This window comes from Borostomias antarcticus (genome assembly GCF_949987555.1).
Source record: "Borostomias antarcticus genome assembly, chromosome: 11".
NCBI lineage: Eukaryota > Metazoa > Chordata > Actinopteri > Stomiiformes > Stomiidae > Borostomias > Borostomias antarcticus.
Genome location: NC_140244.1, coordinates 1,774,278 through 1,786,716, shown reverse-complemented (window position 1 = coordinate 1,786,716; position 12,439 = coordinate 1,774,278). Strand labels below are relative to the sequence as shown.

Sequence of the window (12,439 nt, the reverse complement as noted above, 5' to 3'; positions counted from 1 at the left end):
AACAGTATTTTGACCCAGCTCAAAATAGTCAGCCCAGTAATAGAACACCAACATCAACAAATACATGACGAATGAAAACATCTGACTCTTAACAAAAACAAAGCCAACACACGCTGTACCACAAGGTACATACTGAGTAAATATACACAGATTTGAGAAACTTCTGAACTTCATTTATTTATTTTTAGGCATCTGGATGTGAGACACTCACCACGCAGCCGAAATAGCGTCCCACGACGACGTGGTTGAGGGAGGGGAGCTCCACGTAGGTGGCCCCCAGGTCCCTGGAGAGCTGGAGGCCCTCGCTGTGGGGGACACAGCTGCTCCAGTCGGACGCGCACAGGGGGCACGTGCACGGGGCGGCCTCATCTAGACCCCGGGGGGGGGGGGGGGGGGGGGCGTTGGAGAGATACAGCAGGTCAGACAACTATGTAGCTAGAGATGTAATGGTGTGAAAATTCCATGTCCATTATAGTGACCAAAATTATCACGGTTATCAGTATTATCGCGGTGCTGAAAATCTTTCTAAAACTACTGATACACACGCTGAAATAATATATTTTAATACGTTTTATATTGAAAACCATAAAACAATTAGCAGCACTATGCACTTTTTTTGCATTAACATTAAAACAATGCGTCTTTGAGACTGTTGCTAACTTTGGTTGATGCTGGACAGTATTTACAGTGAGTTTTTAAAAAGTGGGGCAATCAAGCACGGTTTTAATGATACAATTATCACAATAAATTTAATCAAATTTAATCACGGTTTATCATTATACCGGTTATCATTACATCCCTATATGTAGCAACACAGATAAGCCCTAACAGTGGCCCAGCATGCAAAGAAGCAATTAAATCAATTAATTGAGAAGAGAGCAGCATTGCATTCTATTTATTTATGGAGTTTTACTCAATTATTACCTGGGTGTTTAACGAGTCTTCTGAATTACTAATTGTGTACCTATCGCACTCGTGCACAAGACTCCTTGGTTTTAAATATTCTGTTTATTAGGATAGACGTGGTTGAGGTGGCTTTTCAATATTATGCCCCGTTTAAATCTTTTAACCTGCAGAACATGTTAGACTTGAATGATTTTATTCCATTTAATCACTTTAAATGTCTTTTGTAGGATTCCATGCGTTCTGAATGTTCTTGTGCACTTTAATTTCTGTTCTGCTATCTGTCGTTCTGTAACTTGTTTCCGGTATTTTAATGCGTTTTTTACTGTGTGCAGGTGTATTCTTATGTAATCAGAGTCATTGGAGAAGAGAGCTTGCTCTCAATTGGCCTTCCCTGAACAAATAAAGGAAGAAAGAAAGAAAAATATGCAGTGGGTACTCCCCACTCCCAGTACATGTGAAAAACAAACTAGATTTGATTTTAAACGCATGATGATCGTTCCTAGAGTGGTTTGAAGCCGGTTATTTCCCTGGTTCCATATTACTATAAATACCATATTGTTATATATGGTAGCCTATACTCTCGCTTGTGTTTCTAAAAGCAACAAACATCTTAAGTGATCCCAAATGTCTTTGTAAATACAGCTGTACAGTGAGTGAAATCAGACACTAACACACACTGTAGCCTATGAGTCAGTCAGGGAGACAATGAGGAGAGAGAAGCAGAGGGATATGGATGGAGAAAAGGGTTGTGTGTGTGTGTGTGTGTGTGTGTGTGTGTGTGTGTGTGTGTGTGTGTGTGTGTGTGTCTGTGTCTGTGTCTGTGTCTGTCTGTGTATTTGTCAGAGAAGGAGTGAAAGAAAGAGACAGACTGGTTGGTTGTGTGTGTGTGTGTGTGTGTGTGTGTGTGTGTGTGTGTGTGTGTGTGTGTGTGTGTGTGTGTGTGTGTGTGTGTGTGTGTGTGCGTGCGTGTGTGTGTGTGTGTCTGTGTCTGTCTGTGTATTTGTCAGAGAAGGAGTGAAAGAAAGAGACAGACTGGTTGGTTGTGTGTGTGTGTGTGTGTGTGTGTGTGTGTGTGTGTGTGTGTACATGCGACTGGCTGGTTGTGTTTTGTGTGCGTACAGTATGTGTATTTCCTGCTGCCTCCAACTGTGACCGGTCAAAGCTTTGGACTTTGAGCATGTTTGTGTTCTCTGTGTTCCTCTGTGGTTTTATATAGTTAGCCATCAAGACGCTTAAGACACACGAGCCTGTGGTCATGAGATGAGCACTAGAATCTCTAACTGAGAGGACAGGATAAAGGACACCTCGTTCGGCCATTTTGTCTGTCCTACTGGAATGGAAACATTCATTAATACATGTATCAGTTGAATAGTCAAATACAATTTAGATTAAACCAGAGGTTTGAAATCAAACCAATCAATTACAATTGCAAAAATAAATTTAAATCACTGATTCAAAAGATAAATCATAGAGAATTTCAGAGAGCTTCAGTTCAGTGGTCAAGTTGTATTCAAAGTCAGCTTTTCATACTACATAGAGGTACAACGATTAGTGAAATGTTCTGCCATTAGCTCATAGATTGTGCACATGCTAAGCAATATAGAGAGGGTAAAAAAGTGTAAAAAATAAAGTATACAGGTAAATGAAAACAATGCGTGTGTTTGGGTTAGATAGTGAGGAAGTGCAGTATGGGTATTCAGAGCCTCCAGACCTGAAGCCCACATAATGAGCCCATGACATGAAATAATGGCAGTCAAAAAAAATAATCAAATAATGACTGCCATTCTGTCACAAAGGACAATTCAAGATAGTGAAGAATGTTTTTTTCTGTCAGTAGTGGCTTAGTGCATCAGAACAGGGTTCAAACGCTCAGTTATGAAAAACTGCCTTGCCAAAATCCATTATCTCTGATATACATTGACAGGCTAAGTACCGACCAATCAGCACTTACTATGTAGCCGGGCCCCCACGGCAACCATGATGACTGGCACTCCCCAGTTACGCAGGAGTGGGCGGAGTCGGGGGGCGTAGCCGTTGCGCACCTGCTGGAAGGCTAGCTTGTCGTTGACGGAGTACTTGATGACCAGGATGTCGGCCTGTTCTAGAACATTCCGCACACTGGCCCAGTCACTGTCCAGAAGATCCTGTAGAGACAGACGACCAAATAAGGTGCATCATGGATGAGCTATCAGAATACAACAAGTGCATTCTCCCCATCTAAAGGCTAACTTTGTCACGGTTGGAAAACATACTGTATATGACCTAGCAATACTCTATCTCTATTATCCCTCTATTAGCCTATCTCTGACCTACCCAACACGATTGAATTACCTAAATAAGAGTAGTTTAATCTGATCTATGTTGTGAAATATAACGATTTTAACTAATACTATAACTGTATGCACAATTCACCTAACCGTGATACTAACCTATTAGAATCCTAGCATTTAGAATCAGCACCTCAAGCTCTTAAAGTCGCACTGAAACGGACGTTTGAGATCATCTAACTTCTGTAGTTTGACGTATTTCCGACGCAAACAAGCTATGAGGGTGGGACATAATGTTTAGAGGAATTTGATTGGAACATTGACAAGTGGACGGGTTTTAAGAACTTTAGACAGATTCGATAGAAGGATAGCGTTGATTGACGGGTGGATGTCGTGAGATTATTGGCCTAAAATCTAAGGTACCTGTTGTCGTCATTGCATGTGACCTACCGTTTTCCAGGAAGCAAGAAATTATATACTTTGATATAAGATTACAACAAAAGTAGAATTTTCTGATTTTTTGGCATACATCGTTGAATAGGTGAACACTATGACCTATTATGTGAACCAAAATGGGACAGAATGCTTTTTTCATTTCAGTGCGACTTTAACTCTGTTGATTTTGAAAGTAGGCGGGCTGCTGAGTAAAATAGACTAGGGCTGCACAATAAATCGTGAATTAATCGAAATCGCGATTATGACCTCCACGATTAACTAATCGCAAAAGGCAATAATGTGATTAATAATTTTGCTTTGAATTGAGTGTGCTAGGACTACACGGACGAATCACAGGCGCTCATGCTGTCTGACCAATCACATGCGTTCCCGCTGAGTGCGCTGTGCGCAGCAATTTCACTGAGAAGACAGATAGCAGTAGGTCAAGACAAGTGTCACAAGAGTACCTGCAGCCGTGAGTAGTGAAAAAATGAGCGAAAACGAGGTCAGTGAGTTAGTACCAAGAAAGGGATCAACGTCCATGATTTGGGAGCATTTTTTTTTTATTTATATATTAATATTACATATTAAATATTAATCGCAATTATTAATCGCAATTACCATTTTGAAGCAAATAATCGCAATTATTATCTTTTGTCATAATCATGCACCCCTAAAATAGACTATACTTTATACACCAAGCGTAGTTTTATATGTACAACGCAAAATGTACTTGGCAATGGGGGAGAAAAAGGTGTTAGGGTTAGTTAGCACACATGTTCTGTACACACTAACGTACAGGGGTCAGTCGAAAAGGGACCATTAGCATCTATTCTACAGCAAATGGTTGAAAGTAAATGTTTTTTAGTAGAGAGGGGTAAGTTCTCTCATCTTCAGTTCATTAATAGAACCTTCTCTGAAGAAGATGCTTTAAACTGAATCGTTGATCCAAAACACTACATTTGCACAAAGTGTTTTCATGCTTTTTTTCCTTTAGGAAATAAATAATCCAGGAAATAAGTGTCCCTTGCAGTGGTTTTATTTTCATTTCTGCTGTGGGCGACAAGACGGTTTGCTGAAATATCAATTTTGTCCATGACAAAGTCGATGGTAAAGTCATTGCGGCAGTAATGCTGTCGCTGGGAGCAGCCTTGGAATTGAGAACGGAGAAGTGTGTGTGTGTCTCGACTCCAGAACGCATCATGGTCAAGTAGTGGGTGGCTTGGTGAGTCACTGCTTTACAATGACAACGTCTCCGTCCAAAATAGCTACTCACTTCCCAGCTCGTTTCTCTGCCTTCTGCCTTGGCCCCGCTCTCGACAAATCAAATCTGAGCTAAAAGGAGAGACACTGGCCAGTGGCCACTACTGGCAATCACACTCAGGAGAGAGACGTATAACTGAGTAAATATGAAAATGTTATGAATCATGGCAGGCATCACCCAACGATGAAGAAGGGGAGACTAAGTGAGAACAAAACTGAACGAATTACATAATTATTTGAATGGGCTGTTTTTACTCACTTTCTATTCTTGTCACATTCACCTCACAGGGGTGTAGGTAGGCTGTATGTGTGTGTGTGTGTGTGTGTGTGTGTGTGTGTGTGTACGTGCGTGTGTGCGCATGTGTGTACGTGCGTGCGCATGTGTGTGTGTATACACTGTACAGTCTCTCTCTTTCACACACACACACACACACACTTTCCTTACCCAGCTAGGGCAGTCTCTCTCTTTCACACACACACACACACACACACACACACACCCTTTCCTTACCCAGCTAGGGCAGTCTCTCTCTTTCACACACACACACACACACACACACACACACACACACACACACACACACACACACACACCCTTTCCTTACCCAGCTAGGGCAGTCGCGCACCACCACGGTGACGTCCCCGAACACGCGTGACGAGTACTCCATAAACGCCGGGTTGGACAGACTGCTCTCCAGGTCCCTGGGACCGGCCACCGCGCCGTGGCCCAGAAAGCTCCAGAGCAGCCCCCCCTGGAGCTGCCCCTGCCCCATGGGCTCCTCCCCCGGCCCCACGCCCCCGGGGCACTCGCTGCCCAGGGCCACGATGTGAATAGACCTGCATGGAGAGCATCACAGCCACAGGGACATTAGCAACACTAGCAGAGATGGACTAGAAATGCAGTGATTAAAGGTGTTATATCAATCAATCAATCAATCAATCAATCAAAGCTTTATTTGTATAGCGCATTTCATACACAGAGGTAACACAATGCGCTTATGTTATAGATAACATTTTTATGTAGGCTAGACGAATCATATATATATATATTGATTCGTCTAGCAAAGATTTGTCTGAGGTATCGAAGTACAAGCCTTAGAGTTTTAAAATAAATAAATAAACTAGAAATGGTGTTCAGAGAGCACAGACCCATGCCCCTAAAGGCATTTCGTGGCTCTGTGCACGCCAAAATTGAATGGGTTCTAAATTGGCCCATATTACACCCCTCCACCGAGTTTCATGAAAAGCAGTCTGGTAGTTTGTGTGTAATCCTAGTCCAAAAAATGAATGGAGGTGAATGGGCGTCCGGGCCGTGTTCAGGCGGCTCGTGATTCACTATTGTGGAGGTAAAAATGACTGGAGGTGAATAGGTGGCTGTATTTGGCCGGCTCTGTGGCGCCCCCCTCGGGTCACAGCCAGCAGGGGGCAGTGCGGTGCTCTCCGGGCTCTCCCCCCGCACCCCCCAGTCCAAACCTCATGTCTCTGGCGCCCCCACACAGGGAGCTAGCTTCGTTCTAAGTTTTGTTTTAATTTGTGGATCCGGCCCATGATTCGGATTTGTTCTTAAATGTAATGGGTTCTAAGGATGATACACCGAGTTTCATAAGAATCGGTTTTGTAGTTTTTCGTAATGATAGTCCAAAAAATGAATGGAAGTGAATGGGCAGTCCAGCTGTGTTTGGGTGGCCCATGGACCCGACCCGTGATTCAGATCCACTCCAAGATTTAAAGGGGAACGCCGCTGTCGTAGCAAGTTTAGCTCAAATGTCGCTGTTTGTCTTTACATCCTTCGAGCCATGCCTAACACGTCAACACATGGGGATGGCGATTCATTTCACAAGACAACATTCTACTGAGACCGGTAAGGGGCTTCCTGGCGCTTCCTGCCTTGAAAATGCATGTTTATCATAGTTTTTAGCAGAGGCCCATAGACCTCCATTATAAAGGGGGTGCGCACACAGAGGAGCTATCTTACTACTGCACGGATCGGTTAAATGTTGGTGTGTACGGATCGGTTTCATTGAGGACAAAGCGACATTTGAGCTAAACTTGCTATGACAGCGGCGTTCCCCTTTAAGAGGTTGTAAGTTGGCCCATGCTCCACCTCTCCACTGAGTTTCATGAAAATCGGTCAAGTAGTTGTTGCGTAATCCTGGTTCAAAAAGAGTTTCAAGGCCGGCCGTGTTTGGGCGGCCTGTGGACCTGACCCATGCGTAGGATCTGCTCCAAAATGTAATGGGTACTAAGATGGACCATGCTACACCCTTCCACTGAGTTTCGTGAAAATCGGTCCAGTAGTTTTTGTGTAATCCTGCTAACAAACACACACACACGCGTGCCACCAAAAACATTACTTCTCACCCTACGCTGTCGCTGGGGTGGAGGTAATTATATATTTAAAAAATAAAAATAAAAAATAAAAATTATATATATATATATATATATATATATATGTGTATGTATAATTTATTTATTTATTTACCCGCATGGTACCAACGTTATTGGCTCACAAGCCTTGAGGTGGGAACCAAACATTAATAGCCTACATCTCAGACAGAGATAAACACAACATTGTTTTTGGATGCAAAAATACTTTCATTCCGCACCTGTCTAAAAGCTCTTGGAAAGCTGTTTGTTTGTTTGTTTTTGTATGTAGTCTGTGATTCGTCTACATTCAATGTTATCTGTAGCACCTTTTAAATGCTTTGGGGAAAAGTGAGAGCGTTCCGAGCTGCAGTGAATATTGCAGCAAATGAAGGAATTAAGTCCATCTTCCCCGTATTGCTCATGTCTATCACGAAGACCATGCATCACAGTTGTGTCATTGAGCAAATGACACTGACACTAAATAACCTACCTGCCTAAAAGCATAGGGTTGTCTTATTTTATAGCAACACTATATTCTATCATCATTAGTCCATTAATTATCAGCCTGATAGCAATATAATGTATTCTTAAGGCCATATCGTCATTATCAGCCTATTGTGAAACATTCAGCCTACAAGCGAAATCAAAACGGGGGATCCCAGCTAAAGGCGAGGCTACTTCATTTAATAAAGTGCAGGTAGCAACTTACATGTTCCCCTCGGTCCTCTGGTCAACGCGTCTTCAGCACGGTCCTCCACGGTGCGTGTTCACATGAGGCTGCAGAGAGGGAGGCTTTTCCGCAGAGTCGCGGATCCGGGTCCGTCGGTCCCGCACATCGGTGGCTCGGTCACACAATCTCCCCACTGAGCAAAGACACGTCTAAAAGACGTCTTTTATACGTCTTTTTTTTGTCTTTTTCGGACGTCCAAAGACATCCAATTAGGAGCCAGAATGAATGTTTTTTTTAGACGTTCAGATATTGAACCTGTTCTGCACGTCCACAGACGTCTTAGAGGGGTCCAAGCCAGACGTGTGAATATTGAGGGGTCCAGCAGACGAACACACGGGGTTCAGGACCGACGGACGTTATTGAGACATGATCTGAACGTCTCCCTGACGTTGCGTGTTTGCTGGGTCGTGTCGCCTATTTCTTTCTCGCGGTTCATTCATTTAAGCGGTCCCCATGTAGTTCGCGGTGATGTCCGAGGGTTGGTGGACAAGCTGGGACATAAACACCGCCGGGATTCGGCTGACATGGGCAGCCGCCGGTGCGCCGTAGAAACAAGTTGTCACTCGGTGGAAAAAACACAAGCGAAGGCGAAGAAAACACTGAGAGCAACTCGAATATTACAGGTCGTGTCTCCACTTGATCCGATACGAAATGACGTCACCGTATGAAGCCTGGTCTATGGGCAGGAGAAAGTGGAGAGGAAATGCAGAGGGAGAGAGAGGAGCTGAGAAGGAGCAACAGACCGTGTCAGAGAGACCAGAGAGAGACCAGAGAGAGGATGCGCCTGACTCAGCAGCAGACTGGGGATACAGCTTATTAGCCTATATCCACACACTCAGGCTACAGCAGCAGCCTACACACTGTACAATGTTGTTTCCATTCATTAACGTTGCTCTGTCGACCGTTGGAGAGGATAATACTTATTACCTCCGCCCAGAACGAGGTCCGAGCCAGGAGGTTATGTTTTCGGTGGCGTGTTTGTTTATTTGTCTGTTTGTCTGTCAGTTATGGCAAAAACTACCAGACCGATTTTCATGAAACTTGAAGCGGTGTAGCATGAGCCAAGGAGGAACCCATTCAATTTTGGCGGACCTGAATCACAACAAGGATCCACAAATGATTTTTCACTTTGGCTACACCGAAAATGGTGATCACTGTAATGTGTAGGCCTACCCCAGAGGTCGCTGTTGCACATTTTCTGCAGGTGTGTTGTCGAGAACGGTAGCCTACTTTGCAATAGAGTGCCTATAAGCGGAAGCAGGGAGAGAAATCCACCATGGGACCTTGAATCAGAAAAAATATGAGCGGTATTCAACGGTGTGAAAAAAAAAAAAATCTTGATCCTGATTGAACTGTGCCGTGACCATCACATATGATGTCAATTTAAAACATTAATTTTACTCATCTGGGTTAACTCACAATTAGCTAATATTAGCTAGCTGACATTACACTCGTTTAACACTCACCATGACATTGTAAAGCCGATCTCGCATGCCAGCTCTTACAGAACTAACTCTCCTTTCACATTCCTGCAGCTCTCAACATGGCCAGACTAATACTGATTTTCACCTCTTTTAATAATTTTAAACTCATTCTGGAATAACTACTTTACAGTATTACACCGAACTGCGACTTTCTTCACTTACAAAATCATGTCTTAATTTGACAAACATCATATATGTATGGTCATGGCACAATTCAAATGGGGTCAAGAAATGATTATTATTGATATGATGTTGAGGATTGACATTTGCTTGTTTATTTAATAATTTATTTGGCACCGCCAACACTGAATTTGAACTGGACTGTTGTTAAGCCACATGAACACAAACATTCAAACAAATAAATGTTTGATACGTTATTTCATTTGCCCCCCAAATCTTTTTACAACTTGTTTCATTTAACAAGCAGAGCCACCAACAGCCACCGACCAACAGAATGTGAGGTTGTGTGATTGTCTCAGGAGAATAAACTTGGACAGCAGTCCAACAGCATAGCAGAGGAGATGTTACATTGAGTGAAAGCTGCAGTTAGGCTATATAACGACACATTTACAGACAGATTATTTCTGTCACTTATTGTCACAATAAATCTTCAAATTGACATCTATTCATGTGGAATGGTTTTATAACCTACACAATTAAACATGGATGCTGCCCAGGCTGTATGCTAGTTACAGTTAATGCTACAGTTAAATAGAGAAATCTAACGACTTGTTACCATGGTAAATGTTATGATATCAAATGATGCCATTTGTATACTCGTTTTTCACTGTTTCGCTCATTCAATATACGTTGCAAAAACTGTAATTTTCCTTTTGATGAATTCTGGAGCTCCCATTGACATTTGACGCAGGGGGCGTGGCGTCTGAACTCGAGTCAAGTCAAGTTGAGGTGGTAAACTGCAGTGGAAACCAGCCATAAGTGTCGGTAACCTAATGTCCCCCTGCACATGCTGACGACATGCATCATGGGCGGAGGTCTGCGCTCGTCAACTCCGAGTGCCCTTCTAGTTTCAACTCCAACTGGGGTGTTTGTTTCCTAACATGGTCAGATGCATTATTGAGAGGCAGTTAACACACATAGCCTTGCCTAATCCCAACAAGCTTATCAAAAATGGATTATGTGATAATGAGATAAGATAGATAAAGTTTTATTTCTGTGTCATACGCCATATGGCGCCCAGCCCACATGGGCTTACAAGACACAATCCATTCAGATTCATCAAAACAAACAAATTGGCAAGTCAGCAACAAAATGTATATCAATACAATTACATAGTAATTGTCTGCTGTGGATGTTGTAGCACTTAGTTAACACACACACACGTACACACAGACATACACCAGCCCACTTCCGGCTTTAGGCCTGGGCCATAGCAAACACACACCAGTATTCGCCATGTCTCTCCTATGATGCTTTTTTAGCCTCTCTTACTCTGAAATGTAATTTAATTTAATGTATTGCTTTATAAATGTTCTTAGCCAGTAGACAAACATACTCCAGGAGCTTACTCGATCGTCTCGTTGAGAGAGGTCAGGGAAGAATTTTTACAGCTCACTTATCTGGCCCCCGGGTGATTACTGTTTTTTTACTTCCCTCTGGAATATGTAGGGGTAGGTCGTATGCCCACCTCCCTTGTTCTCTGTAAAGCGCATTGTGTTGCCTCTGGGTATGAAATGCGCTATACAAATAAAGCTTTGATTGATTGATTGATTGATTGATTGATTGATTGATTGATAGTACAATAAAATAAACGAAGTGTCGCACCATGCAGCAGTTCTAAGAAATACGTGAGTTGAATTGACGTGTTAGCATTTTTGCAAACCCGTGACTTGATTGCCAATACCACAAGATCATTAGCCTACTCATTAATTTTGCGTGTGTAGATCTGATCATGCTGTGCAAGCCAAGGTAGTGACCCCAGACACTAACAGCGAGGAGTTTGACATCCTGCCTGGGGTGTTGCAAGGGGACACCCTCGCCCCCTTCCTCTTCATCATAGTCCTGGACTCTGCGCTCAGGAAGGAAGAACTTGGCCTCACTATAACACCTAGGAGGTCGAGATGACACCCTGCTGTAGTCCTAACGGACCTGGACTTCGCAGACGACATCAGGCTGCTCTCCGACCGCATAGAGCAAGCACAGGAGCTCCTAGGCAGAGCGGAGACAGAGTGTGCCAAGGTTGGCCTTTCGGCTAAATGCCAAGAACACCGAAGTTATCACCTACAACAACATCCTCCCGGACCATCCGCCTCTAACAACAACAGGAGGCATTGCTCTGAAGGAAGCCAATCACTTCAGATCATGGACTCATGGGTCAAATTGTCCAAGCGAGACCTTAAGGTGAGGAAGGCGCTGGCATGGAAGGCTCTGAACGGCATGTGTGTGGAACTCCAACCTCCCCCGACAAATCAAGCTCTGCTTCTACGCGACAGTAGGCCATTCTCCTATGTAAATTCTGGACCCTGAAGGATGCTGGTCCCTGAAGCCCACCCTGCAGAAGTCCCTTGACGGGTGCTACACCACAATGCTGGGTGCAGGACTGAACGTCAACAAGAACGAGCATGTTAAAGGTGGGGTAGGTAGTTTGACGTCAACAAGGCCTCCGATTGGTCATCTTTTTCAAAAGAACCCGCCCCTCCCTCCTGTCAATCATGATGTAGTCCCTCCCTCCAAACATGACTGGTAGGTGTGGCGAGATAGAGACCCTGATTGGTCAATACATTCGGGCGCGGGGTGCATTCTTTGAATCCAAAATACAGAGGCAGCGGTAAACATGGAGATCCAAGTTTATTCTCAGAGCACTTCTGTTACTGATAGCTGAAAGGATATTATGCCAATTTTACCAAATAAAGCCAAAAGAAAACGACCTATCCCACCTTTAACTATAACCATCTGTACCGGGGTCACCAAGGGTGAGTGAGAAAATAGACATTTGAGGCTGGCTGGTCAGTGCAAGAGGAGCCTGG

General features: G+C 43.6%; 1 protein-coding gene across 1 annotated transcript in view; it reads right to left on the bottom strand.

The window, feature by feature from the left end:
- rhobtb3 (Rho related BTB domain containing 3) overlaps positions 1–11,602 on the bottom strand; it is a gene marked incomplete at its 5' end in the record, with an annotated part of 31,354 nt that extends 19,752 nt beyond the window's left edge. The window contains 4 exons of the mRNA XM_084445706.1: positions 212–369; positions 2,858–3,050; positions 5,477–5,708; positions 11,562–11,602. Of these exons, the coding sequence (XP_084301832.1) occupies positions 212–369; positions 2,858–3,050; positions 5,477–5,708; positions 11,562–11,602 (624 nt within the window). The remainder of the gene's footprint in view (positions 1–211; positions 370–2,857; positions 3,051–5,476; positions 5,709–11,561) is intronic.
- Positions 11,603–12,439: the final 837 nt, after the last annotated feature.